General features: G+C 50.1%; 2 protein-coding genes across 2 annotated transcripts in view; one reads left to right on the forward strand and one right to left on the reverse strand.

The window, feature by feature from the left end:
* Nca (neurocalcin homolog) overlaps nt 1-12,281 on the reverse strand; it is a 103,796-nt gene extending 91,515 nt beyond the window's left edge. The window contains exon 1 of the mRNA XM_077641265.1: nt 12,206-12,281. The gene's annotated coding sequence lies outside the window, so the exon portion shown is untranslated. The remainder of the gene's footprint in view (nt 1-12,205) is intronic.
* A 617-nt stretch (nt 12,282-12,898) lies between these two features.
* On the forward strand, nt 12,899-18,319 carry Opa1 (Opa1 mitochondrial dynamin like GTPase). The gene is made up of 2 exons (XM_077640443.1): nt 12,899-13,666; nt 15,392-18,319. Exons 1-2 carry the CDS (start codon nt 13,043-13,045, stop codon nt 17,606-17,608), a joined length of 2,841 nt encoding a protein of 946 aa, XP_077496569.1. The 5' UTR covers nt 12,899-13,042; the 3' UTR covers nt 17,609-18,319.
* The last annotated feature ends 476 nt before the right edge of the window (nt 18,320-18,795 follow it).

Raw genomic sequence — 18,795 nt, forward strand, 5'->3', positions numbered from 1 at the left:
CAGTGCCCCTGTAATCCTCGCGTCCGATGTCTGAGCAAACATTCTGGCTGAAGAAGAATTCGGTGCGGGCCAGTGGTCGGCCTCTTTCCGTTCTCGACTTAGTCCTGGATTTAATCGTCCTTCGTAAATAACCAACACACGGCGTCGCTCCCTTAAGCTCGCGGAAACGACTCGGCCAAAAGTATAAAAAGCGTCACCTGAAACAAAACTCAACGTGACCAGTGCACTCAGATGCAAGCAGTATAGACAATAGCAAGCAGCTATCAAAACGTTCCCATTCGAATGCACGGGTGCATAGCTGGGAACACCAGAGATGCTGGCTCATCCGCGCAGGGATAAAATCAGGACGAGCTAGGAGGCGAGGCCGGTAGAGACAACCTGGGTCACGGGGTTTCGATTCGACATCGCCCACCGATTCCCTTCGACACGCACAGCGCAAGCGGCCACACAGCGACGACGCGGAGGACGATTTAGAGCCGACAGCGTCGACAACGATCCGCTTTCTCGTCAGCACATGCAAGGGCTGCTGCTGCTGCATCTGGCTCACACGTCGAAACCGCGTCGGACGTCGCACTTGTTTTTGTTTGGCTGGTTCTGACGGAGGAAAAATAAAGGCGTAAAATATCCCCCACGCGGCTCATCACGAAAACCCGGCAGATCCTTTGGAGCTGATCTGTACATGCAACGCCTCGCAACCTGTGCTCACTACGATGGAAGCTACAGCGCTAGTCACCAAACGAAGGGCGCGATCATTCGCCCGTGCACTGTATCCCATTGCGCGGCGCCATCTACATGGAGGGGCGTCATCAGGCATAGAAAGAAGTAAAGCCAAAACAGTTTCCTTAACAAGAAACAGTTAATTAGAAATAATTGTCAAATGAAAATAGTGCAGTACGACAGGAGAGTTCCATACAGCTAATATAATGTGAAATAATGGACAAATGAACCACCACACCACAACGCGCATGCGCAAAAGGCACCCGGCTGGTCCGGTATGCGCATAAGCTATTACGTCTCCGCTGCGCTAAATCTCTCCACCTAAGGCTTTCAGCATACCAGGGACGTATTAGCATAGACGTATACAGGTAGAACTGACGCCTCCTGCGCATGCGCTGTGGCATAGGTGGGGCCAATGCGCGTGCGCGAGACATACTATAAAGCCGGATACAACTCAAGAACTAATTGGCTTTTTCTCGTCAAAGCACCCCCTTCCAGCCAATGGCAGCGGCCGATTTTCATGAACCTGCCAGCGTTACAATGCGGGGAGGGACTATATCCCCGACCACGGAGGAGGGTGACTATCCCCTTTCATCTCTCACTCCCCGCATTGCCAACTAGAAGTACCATGAGAGTTGGCCGTCGCCATTGGCTGGAAGGGGGTCCTTTGACAGCGAAAAACCGCTTCGTTCTTGAGTTGTATCCGACTATAGCGTATGCGCATACAGGACCAGCCGTGTGCCTGTTGCGCATGCGCGTTGAAGGGTAGGGCCACTGAGCGTGCGCAGGGGGCGCCCGGTAATCCGGGTCTCCATTACGTTAAAATTATTTAGTATGAGTGACTATTGCGTCTGAGTGGCGCCGCAATAAGAAGCGTATGCGTATACACAGGAAAACTCCCAATAATAATGCAAGCCAGTAAAAACCCACCGCGTTTGCGTAAATGGCTACGCAAGCGAGTTCCTAACAAGACCGCCGTTTTTTTTTTTCCTCGTGCGCGGTCCCCGAGCGCCCGAGTTAAGCCCCGCATAGCTTGTTCCGCTCCAGTGCCTACAAATCGTGGGACCAAGTATTAAGTTGAGGGTCGCGTTGCGCGGTCGTTACCGCGGTAATCTCCTTTACCGATAGGGCGTTGTTAAAAGCGCTCCCGGGCTAACGGGGGCTGCCATCGATACAGGCTGTCTTCCAGAAACATGTGAACGACAACGACGTAGCAGTACATATACACACAACGCCCGTTACGAAAGTACGGTCCAAATACACGGCAAGCCAGCGTGGCTTATACAATAAAGCCGCGCGTTTCAGTGCCCGGTCGTAAAGAGGACACAACCGCGCAGTATATAAGCTATATAAACGGAGCCCTGCTGCCGGCTACCCGAAATAAACAGCGATCCCGTCGTCAGTCGCGACCGTACTGTGATCCCACCACGCCACTGGTCGTAACTTCGCGGGCGAGTGACGTCTTCGGGACGTCTTCGGGACCAGCCAGCGAGATTTAGCGCTCCTTCGATTCGAACGATATACGGCAGTCGCGAAATGTTCGCATGCCGCAAGGTTCGTCACGGTGTATGCGTAACTCCCGAGATTCACCGCTTACCCGCTGCGGTGGCTTAATGGCTATACGGCATTCGGCTGCTGAGAGGAGGTAGCGGGATCGAATCCCGCTGACGGGTTTCGATGGAGGCGAACGCAAAAGGAGCCCCGTGTTTAGTGCGGTATCAATGGATATTAAAGAACCCCAGGAAGTTCAAACTAATCCAGAGCCAACGTCTTTCATAACCTTCGGCATTGTTATTGCGCTACTCAAGGTTTACACAGACAAGAACGACACATACAACGTAATAACAATGCCGAAGATTACAAAACCAACTAGGCCCATTTGAAGCTCTTTCATAATCATCGTGCAGTTATATTCAAACCCCGCAAACCGTACCGTACCATACCATACTATGCCGTGCCGTAATGTACCGTACCATACTATGCCGTACTGTTCCATACCATACCGTATACCGTACCATACAGCTCTGTATCGTGCATACCGTTCTATACAGTGCCATGTCATACCATACGAGTTAGCATCGGGATTTCCCGTCGCCGTTGCAAGACTGACAACAGCAGTAGCAGTAATCGAATGCATCGGAAAATAACATCACCGTGCACTCCGGGATCACGAGCCCTGGTTCTGACCACTGGAAGCAAGCAGTTTCACGTTCACTTTCAAGCCAGTGAAGATGTGCCATCCGCTGTCACGTGACATGCGCTGGCTATAAGCCTGACTGACCGACCTCTAACTGTACGGGAGGCTTTTCCAGCGACTCCTGGCCCTTCACGATCCTGACGAAAAGAGTGACCATTCCGAAAGAAACATCTCAGCGCGGCGCGTTGACGCGGCGTGTCGCAGAGACGTCATGTGTGGAGTCACTACATGCAGACCAATCAGCAAGTCGCGCTCAGCGTTGTCATGGCGCGTTGAGCGCTGCGCGGTAGCAAGCCAAATCCGCAGAACCGGAAATAACAGCTGCCGCTGTAAAAACTAATGACGTCGCCGTTCAGAAATCACGCCACCGACTGCAGGCCTGGATTCCTCTATACTTTCCCTCTTACCGCTAACTCGTTAATGGTCTTCCGCTTCACTAGATTCTTCCGTTCCCTCTTCAAATCTAAGCTAATTAATCCGAGACCTTACAATTCTGTGGTCGCTACACCGCAACTTTCCGACAACCTCCACGTCCTGCACAATGCCAAGGTGAGCGCATAGTACGAAGTCTTTCATTTTTAGTCTCACCACTGGAGCTCTTCCAAGTCCACTTGTTCTCTCGTTTCGCGAAGAAGTTATTCATGATCCGTTCATTATTTCGATCTGCGAACTCTACTAACAACTCTCCCCTGCTATTCCTAGAACCTATCCCACAGTCACCTACCGACTGGTCGCCAGCCTGCTTCTTGCCCACCTTCGCATTGCAGTCGCCCATCAGTACATTGTGCTGTGATTTTATTGTGCTCATTGCCGATTCCAGGTCTTCATAGAAGCTGTCAACGATCTGGTCGTCATGGCTGGACGTAGGCCTGCCCCACCTTCAGCTTATGCCTCCTATTGAGCCGAATTACGATAGCTTCCACCCTCTCGTTAATACTACCGAACTCCTCTACGTTGCCAGCTATATCCTGATTGATGAGGAATCCCACACATAGTATTCGTCTATCCGCCAATACGCGAAGGAACAGTATGTGCCTGTCTTTTAATGCTGTATACGCCTCACCTGTAAATCCTCGACTTCACGAAGCCCTATGACATCCCATTTGATGCCAGCTAGATCCTCGAACAGCACTACTAGGCTAGCCTCTTCATCACCAGCGGTCCAGTAAGAATAAGCCATGTGCAGTCACGTGATCGAGGCACGTGATTTGCGTTCTCTAGAACAGTCGGGGAAACGGGGGAACAAGCCTGGGATTTAGCATTTCTGTTATTGTTTTTTTTACTGTTCTTGCCCCCAATACCTGCGAGGGAGCGCTGAACGACGCTATCATCAGTTTTTCTTCTCCCTGCTAAGCTCTCGTGCAGTTCCCTTGTTTTTCACGTCGAACGTGGCGGAAATAAGACGGCGCAGATGCCCGTGAAGATAACTCCTCGAGTGGCCAACCCGCCGACGATAATTTCACCTCGATGCTCTCAGGGAAGAAGTTAACCAAGGGGCCTTCGACAACAAGTGCACTATATACGCCACTCCTCTATAACGCAATCCCCGTTCGAACGAACACCCCGCTCATACGGAACGAAAACCAGGCGCACTGCTGACGGTATCGTTGCGGCGTTCGATTTTTTTTTTTTTTACGTTGCTCAGCCAGATTCGCCGCACCGCTCTCGGTGCATGTTTCGGGAAGATGGCTACAGGCGATGTTAATTAACCTCCGAGTTCCCGTCGGCCTAACCAACCGGAACGAGTCAGTTTTTACTCCCGTTACTACAACGCCTATACAGTGAGAATGTGCGCGCAGCATGATCACCTGATCAACGCCTGATCAACTGCACCATGACGGAATGGAAGTGGATGAAGGGAGCGAAATAGGGAAAGAGATGCCACAATGAAAGTAATAATATTAATTGGTTTTTTGGGGAAAGGAAATGGCGCAGTATCTCTCATATATCGTTGGACACCTGAACCGCGCCGTAAGGGAAGGGATAAAGGAGGGAGTGAAAGAAGAAAGGAAGGAAGAGGTGCCGTAGTGGAGGGCTCCGGAATAATTTCGACCACCTGGCGATCTTTAACGTGCACTGACATCGCACAGCACACGGGCGCCTTAGCGTTTTGCCTCCATCGAAACGAAATGAAAGAAAACAAATACGAAACGGCGAGGAAAGAAAGGCGCTCGCCGTGCGCAACAATGAGTCGAAGGAAATGACGTTCGTTTCGCTCCTTCGGCAGAAACCAACGAGCCAGCCAATCAGGCACCCGCGCGAGGGTCGGAAGGACTCACAATCGGCCAGGAGCACCCACCCGGTCGTCAATTAAGTGCGCCGCGTGTATAAAATAACTCACAGATGCAGCATAATAACGACGCGCTCCCACGTGCGCATACACCGAACGCGGAACATCGCGTGCGCACCGGAGCGCTGAAGCGTATTATTCTCCGCGTACAACAGTCGTCGGCGCACTCAGCCCAGACACGAAAACAGCTCGCGAACAAACAGCAAGCACAACCATCGTTTGATTGAATTTCAACGGACCCGCCGCGGTGGCTCAGTGGTTAGGGCGCTCGACTACTGATCCGGAGTTCCCGGGTCTGAACCCGACCGCGGCGGCTGCGTCTTTATGGAGGAAAAACGCTAAGGCGCCCGTGTGCTGTGCGATGTCAGTGCACGTTAAAGATCCCCAGGTGGTCGAAACTATTCCGGAGCCCTCCACTACGGGCGCCTCTTTCTTCCTTTCTTCTTTCACTCCCTCCTTTATCACTTCCCTTACGGCGCGGTTCAGGTGTCCAACGACATATGAGACAGATACTGCGCCATTTCCTTTCCCCCAAAACCAATTATTATTGAGTTTCAACGGCGCAAGTGGAGATTTGGCCAAGGAGAAGTTCTGTCGCTCGCGTGCAGATGGCGTGCATGAAGCGGGGCACAAGACCGCGATATCCTTTCGAGCTTTTCACCTCGGAGAAGTCGAGCACCATGCAGCCCAGGAGAAAGCTTCCGCAAATTGGAAGCCTGGCACTGTTGATCAAACACGCTCTGAAGGCGGATGCTCAGGCCAACGCAAACAGACCAGACGCTGACCCAGTAGCTGGTTTTAGTAATGTTGGCGTGACCAACGTCTCGGGCCTGCTACCGAAACACGGAAAAATTTATGACGTCAAAGCTACTAAAGATATTTCAGCGAAATTTTGTATTTAAGCATTCAGTGGACTTCCCGATAAGCATGCCAAATTTCACTGCTCCATACAAAAAAAAACAAATATAATTCACCTCCGATCCCCGCCTACCCACTTAAAACCGAGAGGCTTCTTTATTTGTTCTTTTTCAGTCACCCTATCAGCCAATCGCACAATTTTTTTTTTCATAGGCATACGCCAAAATTGAAACGGAATTGGCTGATTTGTTGACTGGCTGTCGTAATTTATCTTATTCATTATTGCGTAAAAAAGCACCAGCACATGAAGGACGCCTTCGCCCAAATGCAATCGAGATGGACCGTAACAAACTTAACTGCGGCGGTTACTGTATACACCACCAGAGTAGCTTACGTTATTGCCGCCAACTCTAAGCGCCATGTCAGTCTTGAATGGAATCCTGGTCACCAGGGCATACCGGAGAATGAGCTTGCTCAAGCTGAGGCCCGTGAAAAAATTCCACCGCGCCCTCCAACTGCCTGGCCAGTCCATTATAATGCCAAGGAAGACCGCGTTACACAGACAGGAACGTCGCGAACACTTTCGCAACTTGCGGAACCTACGACAAACCCTTCCCTCTCCCCTCCCATTTCTCGTGCCACGCCGACGCCACTCTCATTCGACGCGCGCGGACAAACTATTTTCCCTGTGAACTGTATACCGACTATACCCTCCACAAGCCTGGCAAACCCCGTTGTCTCGCGTGTGGTGAGCATTCCTCAAACATCCATACATACTCATACATACTCAAACCGCGCCGTAAGGGAAGGGGGAAAGGAGGGAGTGAAACAAGAAATGAAGAGAGAGGGGCCGTAGTGGCGGGCTCCGGAATAATTTCGACCACCTGGGGGATCTTTAAATGGAGGCAAAACGCCAAGACACCCGTGTGCAGTGCGATGTCAGTGCACGTTAAATATCCCCAGGTGGTCGAAATTATTCCGGAGCCCTCCACTACGGCACCCTCTCTCTCTCCCTTTCTTCTTTCACTCCCTCCTTTGTCCCTTCCATTACGGCGCGGTTCAGGTGTCCAACGATATATGAGACAGATACTGCGCCATTTCCTTTCCCCAAAAACCAATTATTATTATATGAGACAGATACTGCGCCATTTCCTTTCCCCAAAAACCAATTATTATTATTATTACTAATAATAATTGGTTTTTGGGGAAAGGAAATGGCGCAGTATCTGTCTCATATATCTTTGGACACCTGAACCACGCCGTAAGGGAAGGGATAAAGGAGGGAGTGAAAGAAGTAAGGAAGAATAGGTGCCGTAGTGGAGGGCTCCGGAATAATTTCGACCACGTGGGGATCTTTAACGTGCACTGACATCGCACAGCACACGGGCGCCTTTGCGTTTTTCCTCCGTAAAGACGCAGCCGCTGCGGTCGGGTTCGAACCCGGGAACTCCGGATCAGTAGTCGAGCGCCCTAACCACTGAGCCACCGCGGCGGGGCTTATTATTATTACTCAAACCTCGTTTCAGGGACTTTAGGGACAGGCGGTCCTACTCCGCTTCAGCCGCTACATAGCGCCCATCAAATGGGCGACTAAGTAGAGGCTCGGACATGGGTTGAGAAATACGTCTTTCTTCCTTTCTTTCTCTGCTACCACTCACTGCAACGGCACTCGTAACCGTGCCTCCGTGTTTACGCATCGAAGTATCGTCTACATCGAAATCAAAATTTCCGGATCCCTTCACTACGGCGTCTCTCATAGCCTGAGTTGCTTTGGGACGTTAAGCCCCTATCAACCAAACCAAATTCAGCGCTGCCCGACTCCCACTAAGGGGTGCGCGAATATTCGAAAATTTCCGCTAGCGAATAGGACAGCGCACGTTCAAAATTATTCGAAACGAATCGTTCGCAAGTTTTCGAATACTTTACGAATACCGGGCACGAAGTTCGACCGAGGGGCGTCTTGGTTTTCTTCGGCGGCTGTTTCAAGAACAGGACCCACAGCGAACGTGCACAGCAGGCTGCCACAATCGGTGTGCCCGGGATGGAGGGCTCAGCGCCGCGAAGCGGTCCATTCGAGTTTCGGCGTTGGTGGCGTTCATACATGGGCTCCTAGTCTTGGCAACGCGGCGGGGCTCAGGCAGGTTCCGGAAACCGTGCATGATGCCACTGTCGGAGGCCACGGCTCATACCGATTTCTCGCTCCTCAAATCTACTAAGACGCGCCGCCGATTAGACGCTACCATCGGTAGCAAGACCCGCTGCGGTGGCTCAGTGGTTAGGGCGCTCGACTACTGATCCGGAGTTCCCGGGTTCGATCCCGATAGCGGCGGGCTCGTTTCGATGGAAGCGAAACGCAAGGGCGCCCCTGTGCTGTGCGATGACAGTGCACGCTAGATTCCCAGGTGGTCGAAATTATTCCGGAGCCCTCCACTACGGCACCTTTCTTCCTTTATTTTTTCACTTCCTCCTTTATATCTTTCCTTAAGGCGCAGTTCAGGTCTCCGCCGATATATGAGACAGATACTGAACCATTTCCTTTCCCCCAAAAAACAATATGATTTATTTATTGTCATTTTAAACCGGTGGCTAAGTGGATAGGGCACTCGGCTAAAGATCCCCAGGTGGTCGAAATTATTCCGGAGCCCTCCACTACGGCACCTCTTTCTTCCTTCATTATTTCACTTCCTCCTTTATATCTTCCCTTAAGGCGCGGTTCAGGTCTCCGCCGATATATGAGACAGATACTGTGCCATTTCCTTTCCCCAAAAAACATGATTTATTTATTGTCATTTTAAACCGGTGGCTAAGTGTATAGGGCGCTCGGCTACTGATCCGAAGTTCCCGGGTGCGAACCCGACCGCGGCGGGCGCGTTTCGATGGAGGCAAAACGGAAGGGCGCCCGTGTGCTGTGCGATGTCAGTGCACGTTAAAGATCCCCAGGTGGTCTAAATTATCCCGCAGCCCTCCACTGCAGCACCTCTTCTCTCACTCCCTCCTTTATCCTTACCTTACGGCGCAGTTCAGGTGTCCGCCGAGATATGAGACAGATACTGCTCGATTTCCTTTCCCCGAAAACCAGTTTTTAAACATCCCCTATACTTTCCCTATAATCCTTGGTTTCGGCGAAATTGAAAATTAAAACTTTGGCCCAGTTGATAAAAAGCAGACGTGAATGCAATACACGATCGGCTAAACACTGGCACGTGCCACAACCTCGCACTAACTACGCTTTTCAAATGTTACATATCGCTTGCAGGCCTGCTAAACAACCTCATGCGCAATAACATAGATGTGTCTTCTTGTTACGTTTCACGATTGTACCAATACTTCTGTGATATTTCGACATGTCCTAAGTTGTAGCCGCATTTTTTTGCATCCCTAACTGCTTTCGCGGCAGATTGCTAAAGATAAATTATATTACTGTTGGATAATCGCCTCTGTAAACTGTGTATCATTCATCCGTTATTCCTCAGCGTTTATTTTGTAAATGTGTATATTGCTGTTTTTATTGCCCATGTATTTCACGGTTTTTGTGATTTTTTCTTCTATTTAATTTCCGTTTGAGGGCTTAAGTTAGATCCTCCATGAAGTGCATATTTATGGAAATAAAGGCAATTCAGTTCAATTAAAAGGCAAAGAAATGGGCAGTATCTGTCTCACATCTAGGTGGCCACCTGAACCGCGACGGACCGGTTTCGGTGACTGTTGGCTTCCATCACGTACGTCATAACCAGCACCTATTTTCCCTCCCGTTGTGTGCTCAACAGCTTAACGAGGGCCTTGATGCCACAGGTGGCATATAAGAAGGTTCTCGCACAGCTTCCGCCCGAAGGCAGATTGGACAGCCGTCGCCGTAGCTCATTTGGTAGAGCACCGCACGCGAAATTCAGAGGTCCTGAGTTCGGATCCCATCGTCGGCACGTTGTTGTTTTTCTTCTGCTTTCTTATCATCTTTTCGGCCATAAAATAATAAAACTTAATTTCCAAGTAATCAACGCCACAAATTGAAAAAAAAAATTCCCCTATGCTCCCTGGTTTCGGTGAGTGTTGGCTTCCGTAATGTATGCTGAAATCAAGTATGCGCCAAACACAGTTTTAAATACCGTTCTGTCAAAACACGAACCACCGTTTTACACTTTCCGATCTGCTGCTTTCAACCGGCGTGTTTAATTTCTCTTAGTTCTGTTTCTGTCGTAACTTTGTACATCCCACACGAAAATCGGATTTCCACAGCGCACAGCAAAGCATTGCAAGTAGCTCGCTTGCAAAAAAAAAAAAAGGTGGGGGGGGGGGGGGGAGGGGAACAGTCACGAAAGAAAGCAGACGATTCACTATTTTAAACATACCATAAGACCTTCTGCAAACTCAGTTTGTCATCGCGCCGCCAAAAAGCGTGAACACTTTGGTTCATAAAAAATGGGCCCTTTCTTTTCATCCGGCGCTTACATGGTTTAAGAAAAAGAAAAAAACGCGACCAGCTCTTCCAAACGAAATCCGATCATCCGGCACGTCTGCGCCTATTTAAAGCGTCCCCGTGAGGAAGATACTCTGGGAAGAAAGCGATTCTTTTTCTTCGTCTTTTATCAAAAACCACACACAGCTTAGCTCGCCCCGGGAATCCTCTCTGTGTGTGTCCACTCCCGCTTGGTGCGAGGTCTACCCGAAAATAGCCGATAGCGATAAACGAATAAACGCCGCAGAAAAGGCCCTCCCTTATCGTGCGGTCGCGGCGATGCACAACCAAGACGACGAGGATGGAACACCAAAGCTCGCCCGCGCTACACGGAACAAACATACTACAATGCGTGACTAATAGCTCCTGAAAGTATAATGAGCCCGCTCGACGGAGCAGCGATTTAATTCACCCGGCAAATTCATTGTAAGGGGCGGAAAAAGAGGGGGGGGGGGGGGGGTGAAAGACCACCGCACCACAATAGTCTCCGCAAAGCGAAAGACAGGAAACCCTCAAAGAGAAAAGTGCATGCGGTTCCATGGGACTTCGAAAAACATACAAACACCGCACAAAAACAATGACGCACAGGAAAATGACATCGGACACAGTAGAAAGCACATCCACGTCGATGCCTGCCAGCCTACCAGAGCGACAGTCAAAGCAGACGACAAGCGCGCAGACACGAGACGCTCTCTGCGGCGCGGCCGTATCTTTTTTGCGTCTTTTGTTTCGTTTCTGCTTTCCCTCGTTCCAGCCGCTTTCGGGCGCTGACGTGAGAAGGATGCACAAACGATTTTCTCGCGCTCCGTCGCCAAACGCTCTCGATTCGCGCCGACTACACCAGCGAAAACCGACAAGGGTTTTCGCAGCACTGCTGCAGTCCACCCCCGCAGCCTCCACCACTGCCGCTTATTGATTCAACTCGCCAGTGACAGTTACAAACAGTGGGTGCACCACCACGGGCCCAGCGGCCTCTGCGACACTCACACGCACGAACAACGCCGCGGCAGTAGCGGGGTCATGTGTCGTGACACTGTGTCAAAACGCGGCGGCGTGCTAACGGGCGATCATCGCGCACACGACACGATCGTTTTCAAAGAGCTCGATCTGCACGTCTCGCGACGGGCGAGAGTGGGCTTTTTTTTTTTTTTAACACCACGCCGAGCTGAGTGCTTGCTACAACCACCGCCGCTGCCGCTGGTGCTGAAATGCGGCGACAGAGAAAAGATTGTCTTTTTTTTTTGCCGTCTTCCTCCCATTCTCGCCTCCCTTCTCCAACGCTAGTACTACAGAAGCCGCGGCAGTTCGTTCCGCTCGGCGCATAGTACAAACGCTGCACATTAGGCCCAGAGACGACGGATGCGACAGAGAGGTGCGCTAAACCGCTTTCTCGTGCGAGGGATGCATACTCGAGGGAAGAAAAAAATAAAAAGGGTGAAAGCGAAGCGGCGGATGCGAGCAGCACCGAAAGGAGCCGATGCGACTCCTCAAGCCAACCGTTAACCTAACGGTGATGAGGGAACGCACGGACGGACGGATGGACGACGGCCCGGAATCGCACGCGTCGCCGACAGCGTGCCGTCGTAGGAAGGACCGCGAATGCAGTCCGTGCAAGCAGCACAGCCGAATGTCGCCAGCAGCCGTGGGAAAACGCGTAGAAAGAGGATACGAAAGGGGGTTTTGCACTTACATACGAACTCGCCACATGAAGGCCCGCACCAGCGTCCGATGGACTAAACAGGCTGCGACCTGCGGAGAGAGATTTCTTTCCGATGACTCTCTTCGGCGGGCCCGGTAGTGGCGCTAGTGACGCGTCATTAGAAATGAGAAAGGAGCAGTGTGAGGCGCAGATAATTACAACTGCGTCAAAGCAGCAATACGTTTTTAAGGGCAATAATATATTTTTCTTCAGCAAAATTTTTAATGCACACTGTCACCTTTGTGCTTGCATCGTCTGCATGAGACCGCGCCCAGTGCACATGCCATTTACCAGTGCAGCAAAGCCTACCCTTGCGTCAAGCCACGGCTCACAGTGCGCAGCAATTGCTAAATTAAAGAGTCAGGTGTTTTTCTTCTTCCATGATTTAAAGCATTCATTATGTTGCCGAAATATTAATTTTCTCACACCTACTCGGTTGACGGAGGATTGCAAGCAAGAGCTTCAGTGAGAGAGAGATAGATAGCGCTCCTTAAAATTAAAACCCATACCACAAGAAGTTACTTTTAGCAAAGCTTCGGGGCAAATCAGCCAACTGCTCGACAGGCTTTACGCCTGTTTTCTTTGCAACAACGGTTTACTAGCTTTACGATTCCGGCTAATCCCGACCGGTAAAGCTCGCCCCCTATCTTTGCACACAAAGTCGCAAAGTGTAAATTTTTGGCCAGGCCTGGCGCAAGTTCAACATGGAGGCATCGCTGGCGAGTTATCGCCGGCTAGCCAAGTTCAGGTCGTCGCTATAAACCACATTCTGGACCTCTAAAATCAGTAAGAAGCCACTTCGGCTGGCGCTCAGACCGGCGGGAAAGCATGTCGCAACACCGAGTGCTTTCAGTCGCCCGCGGCGCGTTCGGATTCAGCCTCCAAAAGTGGGGCACTTCGTCGCGCCTCAAAGTCTGCCGATACCACACGCTCGGCCCCCACTCCAGACACCGTCTCAAACTCTCCGCTCCTGCCACGAACCTCCAGAGCGCCCGAAACATCGTCCTAGTGGCCCGAATCTTGCGCGGAATGCTCAGGGTGCGATACATCGTCCTGGGTTCCGCCGTGGCCGGCGGCGCGCACGTCTCCAAGAAGTACGAGGAGTTTAAGGACAACCTGCCGGACTTGGGCTGGATCAAGGACGTGCTTCCGAACCAGGACCATTTCGATAAGTTCCGCGCGTCGCTGGCCGACATGAAGGAGAAGCTGGGCATACCCGAGAAAGGGCTGTTCAGGACCGGTGCTAACGCGGCTGCCAACGGCCTCGCCAGCATCGGCGAGTGGCTGCAGGGCGTCAAGTTCGAGAGCTCGCCTAGCGTCGTGCGCAACGGCCTGGACGACTTCGCCACCGCCTTGGCCGTCGCGCCGATCTTCTCGACGCAGCAGCAAGAGGAGGAGCGGCGCCAGAATGAGCGCGAGCGGATGCAGAAACTTCAGGACGAGCTCATTCAGGTGAATGGTTTTGGATCGACGGGTGAATGGCAGGTGACCAGATGGCTTGAAGGATCGCCCAATCCCCCCACCCATTCCACCCATTTCTTGCATTCCTTTCGATCCAGTACCGTCGTTCGTTGCATTGAGCATGCAGTTCGTTGCGTCTTTGAAAGTAGCAGTGTTTGTATGGCCAACTTTGTACGAGATGTCGTTAAAGGTTCTGCATGAGGAATTGTGATTGGTCGAGGATTTTAACATTACATCGCATTGATCATGATGGCAGTAATGAGAAAAACAAAGTACACTGACAAATGAGCAGCAGCTTTGGTGGCTTTATGCCCTTATGAAACGAAGTTGAGCATGAAACAAGAACCCTGACACACCGATTGTTGACAGCGGCTCTTGCATTTTCCTGGTTTTGCTTTCATTGTACTGCCTCAAACTCGGATACCTTGCCAACTAACCTAGAACTTAACCTTCAAGTGTGCATGAACAATGCCCACAGCAGTACATTATATAAAATGTTTACTTAGATTCACAGCAGCCTGGTTTTGCCTTAGCCGCATGCTGCAACTCATGTCAATGAAACAGTGCGGAGACACTTGAAGAAAATTTTTTTTTTTCTGTGCTGTTTCGTCGACCGTGAACTAGCAACAAGCACGAACATCCATCGTAACTACCTTTGCTCATTCAGAACCTTGTACTACTGCAGTGTCATTAACAAATAATATGGAAAGATATCAGCAGGTGCAATAACTGTAGGCAGTGTGTCCAAACTATAGGTACCAGGAACTTCAGAGTAGGTGTCCTTCATTTTAAAGACTATGGCACTGAAACATACTTCGCAGGCTTCATTCTCTCATGTTCAGTTGTCTACTAAATTAAGTGCATAGCACAGCAGTGCACATTTATATTTTTGTTGAGTGAATTAGAGTGCTATAGAAAAACTGTGCGATTCTTCAAAAATGCCAGTAGAACCAAATATTTTTCATCGGATGTAAGCCTGGAGAGATACTGTCAAATTTGCAAGGAACAGAATGATTTTAACGATGTGGCTTCAGGTTGTCTATTTATTTTTCAATGCCTCCTTCACCTTTTAATACTCTCTAGCTTGTTGCTGTCATAACTTGCGTGATACCCTGCCACAAGGCATATATTTTCAGCCCTCAAAATTTGGTGCTATAAAATAAGTTTGTGCATTGAAAATGGGTTCTGCCTGTTTCACAGACATCTTGCAAATGGACTTAATATACTCTGCTGAACTGCTGTTACAAATGACATGTTAGGACCACTGAAAACGCACACTGCATCAAAATTTGAGCCATTTAAAGTCAGAACTAAGGCTTCAGGATTTATGTCGCAACTGCACTGAAATTTTGCGCTTCATATCACCATTTGAAGATATTTTTGTCTCTTATATGTTCTTGTGAAACTTCAAAACTTCTGCAGTTCTTCTTTCCATGTCTTCTAATCAGTCTTTGTCCTAAACGTTTTCTTGAACAAAGATGTGGGCTATAACCTAACCTGCCTCTATGAGGGTTTTTGTGAAACACGCTCAGAACATGGAAAGGATGGCAGGAAACTAGGGAAGACAGAGGCAAATGGGTAAGTAAACTCACTTTCTGTGATGGTGTTCATGCTTCGTACCTCAGTATGTGCCACCCACAGCCAACTGGAAAGTTCTGAACTGTTTATGAAGTATGAGTATCCTTTGTACAACGTTGGTTTGTTCTTTCTCTACAGGTGCAGATGAAATACCAGAAGGAGATCGAGCGCCTCGAGAAGGAAAATCGGGAGCTGCGACGCCAAGTGATGCTCAAGTCGGAACAGGGCCCGAACCGACGCAAGATCAAGAAGTCTCTCATCGACCTCTACTCGGAGGTCTTGGATGAGCTCAGCGACTATGATTCAAGCTACAACGTCCAGGACCATCTTCCACGTGTGGTCGTTGTCGGCGACCAGAGTGCTGGCAAAACAAGTGTCCTCGAGATGGTGGCGCAGGCGCGAATTTTCCCGCGTGGTGCAGGTGAGATGATGACCCGAGCACCAGTCAAAGTAACACTAAGCGAAGGGCCGTACCACATCGCCAAGTTCAAGGACAGCTCTCGAGAGTTCGATCTTACCAAGGAGACCGAGCTCTCTGACCTCCGGAGAGAAGTTGAAGTGCGAATGAAGAACAGTGTCCGTGGTGGCAGAACCATCAGCACAGATGTCATTTCGATGACTGTAAAAGGTCCAGGGCTACAGAGGATGGTCCTGGTGGACCTTCCAGGCATCATCAGCACAGCGACAACAGAGATGGCGGAAGGCACCAAGGATGCCATTCGGGAGATGACAAACCAGTACATGAGCAACCCAAATGCCATCATCCTGTGCATTCAGGATGGCTCTGTTGATGCCGAAAGGAGCATAGTCACTGATCTCGTTAGCCAGGTAGACCCCAATGGCCGAAGAACTATCTTTGTCCTCACCAAAGTAGACCTGGCTGAACAGAACATGATGAACCCAACACGAATTCGCAAGATTCTCGACGGCAAGCTCTTTCCCATGAAAGCACTTGGCTACTTCGCTGTTGTGACAGGCAGGGGAAGTGCCGAAGACAGCATCACAGCAATTAAAGCCTATGAAGAGTCGTTCTTCCGCAACTCCAAGCTGTGCCGAAACGGCATCCTGAACATGTCCCAGTGCACAACTCAGAGCCTGAGTTTTGCCGTTTCGGACTGCTTCTGGAAAATGGTGCGGGAGTCGGTGGAGCAGCAGGCTGATGCATTCAAGGCACAGCGGTTCAACCTGGAGACAGAGTGGAAGAACAGTTTCCCACGAGTGCGAGAGCTGGACCGCAACGAGCTGTTTGAGCGATCCCGCGGCGAACTGCTCGACGAAGTGGTCAACCTGAGCCAGCTGAGCCCAAAACACTGGGAGGAGGTGCTCTCACGCAAGCTGTGGGAGAACATGTCCAGCTATGTGGTCGACAGCATCTACCTCCCTGCTGCACAGACTGGAAACGCCGGAAACTTCAACACCGCCGTGGACATCAGGCTGAAGATATGGGCGGAGAAGCTTCTGCCGTCACAGTCTGTAGACGTGGGCTGGGAGACACTGCGTGATGAGTTCAACTCACTCTTGCAAAAGAGGAAGATGGCAAAGGACCACGACCCGCTGTTTGACCGTCTCAAGGAGGCCGTCGTCAAGGAAGTCATTGACCGCCATGTTTGGGAGGACAAGGCCGTGGATATGCTACGCATGATTCAGCTTAATGCACTTGAGGATCGTGTGGTGCATGACAAACACCAGTGGGACCAGGCAGTGCGGTTCCTGGAGACTACACTACAGCAGCGCCTGCAAATGGCTGAGGCTAGGGTTCACGACATGGTTGGTCCGGGGATAAAAGAGCAGTGGTTCTACTGGGTGTCCCCAACAGAAGAACAGAAACAGCGGGCGGTTGTCAAGGCTGAGCTGGAGCGGCTCATCAACCAAGAATTTCTCCAGAAGCATGGCTCTGTGCTGACCCAAGAGGAACTCACCACAGTCCGCAAGAACGTCCAGGCTCAAGACGTGGACGTCGACTACAAGTTCATCCGGGACACGTGGGATCCACTGTACCGCCTGCACTTCCTGCGCCGCTCTCTGGCCAAGGCCAACGAATGCCGGAAAGGTTACTACCTCTACCACCAGGGCCTGGACTCGGATCTCGAGTGCCACGATGTGGTCCTGTTCTGGCGTGTGCAGCGCATGATGCACACGACAGCCAACGTGCTACGGCAGCAGGTGATGAATCGCGAGGCCCGTCGGCTGGAGAAGGGTGTCAAGGAAGTGTTGGACGACTTCTCGCAGGACACCGAGAAGAAAGTGGAACTGCTCACGGGACGCCGTGTAGAGTTGGCTGAGGAGCTGAAAAAAGTGCGCCATATACAAGAGAAACTGGAAGAGTTTGTCAGTGCCCTGAATGCTGAAAAATAAGTTTGACATAGGCGCCGTTAGTACTATTTCAGTTTTGCTATTTTAAATTGTCTTCTGGACATTTGTCCAGCCAATTTGCTGCAACCCGGTGCAGTAACCCATGCTTCAAATGCGTTGGCTCTGTACTGGGCTGTTCAGGCAAAACTTAATGCATTAAGAAACACCGATAATGGCACTAGTCAGTAGTGTTAAAAGGCCTGAAATGTGGATAGCTGCTTTGAGATTTTGGTGAATTTATAACCTCTTGATTTTTTTGAAGACACCTGCTTTTTGCAAACACTTCAGATAGGAACCCTCTTGGTAACTTATACGTGCACGCTTACGTACATGTTAAATATTTGCTTAAGGAGATCGATTTTCTGTCACCGTTAGCATCACTGTGCGCCAATTTTTACATGATGCAATTGATACTAATGAGTCGCACCGACCAAAAATTAAGATGGAGCAGTGTACAACCTACAAGTGACATTTAGTAGCTTGTAATTATGGTTCGCACTCCTGCATGTTAGCAGGAGAGAGCAGCATTGTGCCTCGTTCAATTGCTTCAGCCTCTTGTGACGGCTGAAGACAACATTTAGATTATACAATAAAGAGCGGATTGTGTAAATATTACTAAAGTAAGGCATGCTGCACTCGGGCTGCCTGCCCGCTGTACCCACTTAAATTCATGTGTATCTTAGTCGTATGTGGGCAATAAAAGGTCAAATGCGAGGGGCGCTTCATTGTCAGAACAAGTAGTGCTTCTACACAGACACCAAGCCAAGCAAGCGTTGTACTGTTCATTAATAACCTCTACCTGAAAGCACATAGTTCTGGCAGTAGCATGTCACAGCTCCTTCGTGAGCACTCTTAGCGTAGTAATAGTCAAAGTGCTCAACCATGAGAGCACTTTCATGCTCTTATGGCCTCACCTTTTGTGACTGTTTTGACAGTTGCTTGGCAGCGCAGGATGGTTTCACTGCCAAGAAATTTGGAGTCATATTTGTTTCCAGCACTTAAATTTAAACTTGTCACATTGGGAATGGCATCGAACATCGCAGTTTTGCACTGTTCAGTTCTTCATGCTTGCCAATTCCTTATGTATTAGCAGTAGCCATACAAAACTTATCTTAATATTTAGTTATGTAATCTGCTTTCTGTTCTACTCTACAAAAAAAACCTTGCCTGTTAATTGCTCCTGCAATGCA

This window comes from Amblyomma americanum, chromosome 10 (genome assembly GCF_052857255.1).
Source record: "Amblyomma americanum isolate KBUSLIRL-KWMA chromosome 10, ASM5285725v1, whole genome shotgun sequence".
NCBI classification, from domain to species: Eukaryota; Metazoa; Arthropoda; class Arachnida; order Ixodida; family Ixodidae; genus Amblyomma; species Amblyomma americanum.

Bases quoted from the DNA above. Each gene is read 5' to 3' on its own strand.
- Opa1 (XM_077640443.1), top strand. From the start codon at position 13,043: ATGTCGCAACACCGAGTGCTTTCAGTCGCCCGCGGCGCGTTCGGATTC. The intron at 13,667-15,391 runs GTGAATGGTTTT...CTTTCTCTACAG, and splicing joins TTCAGGACGAGCTCATTCAG to GTGCAGATGAAATACCAGAA.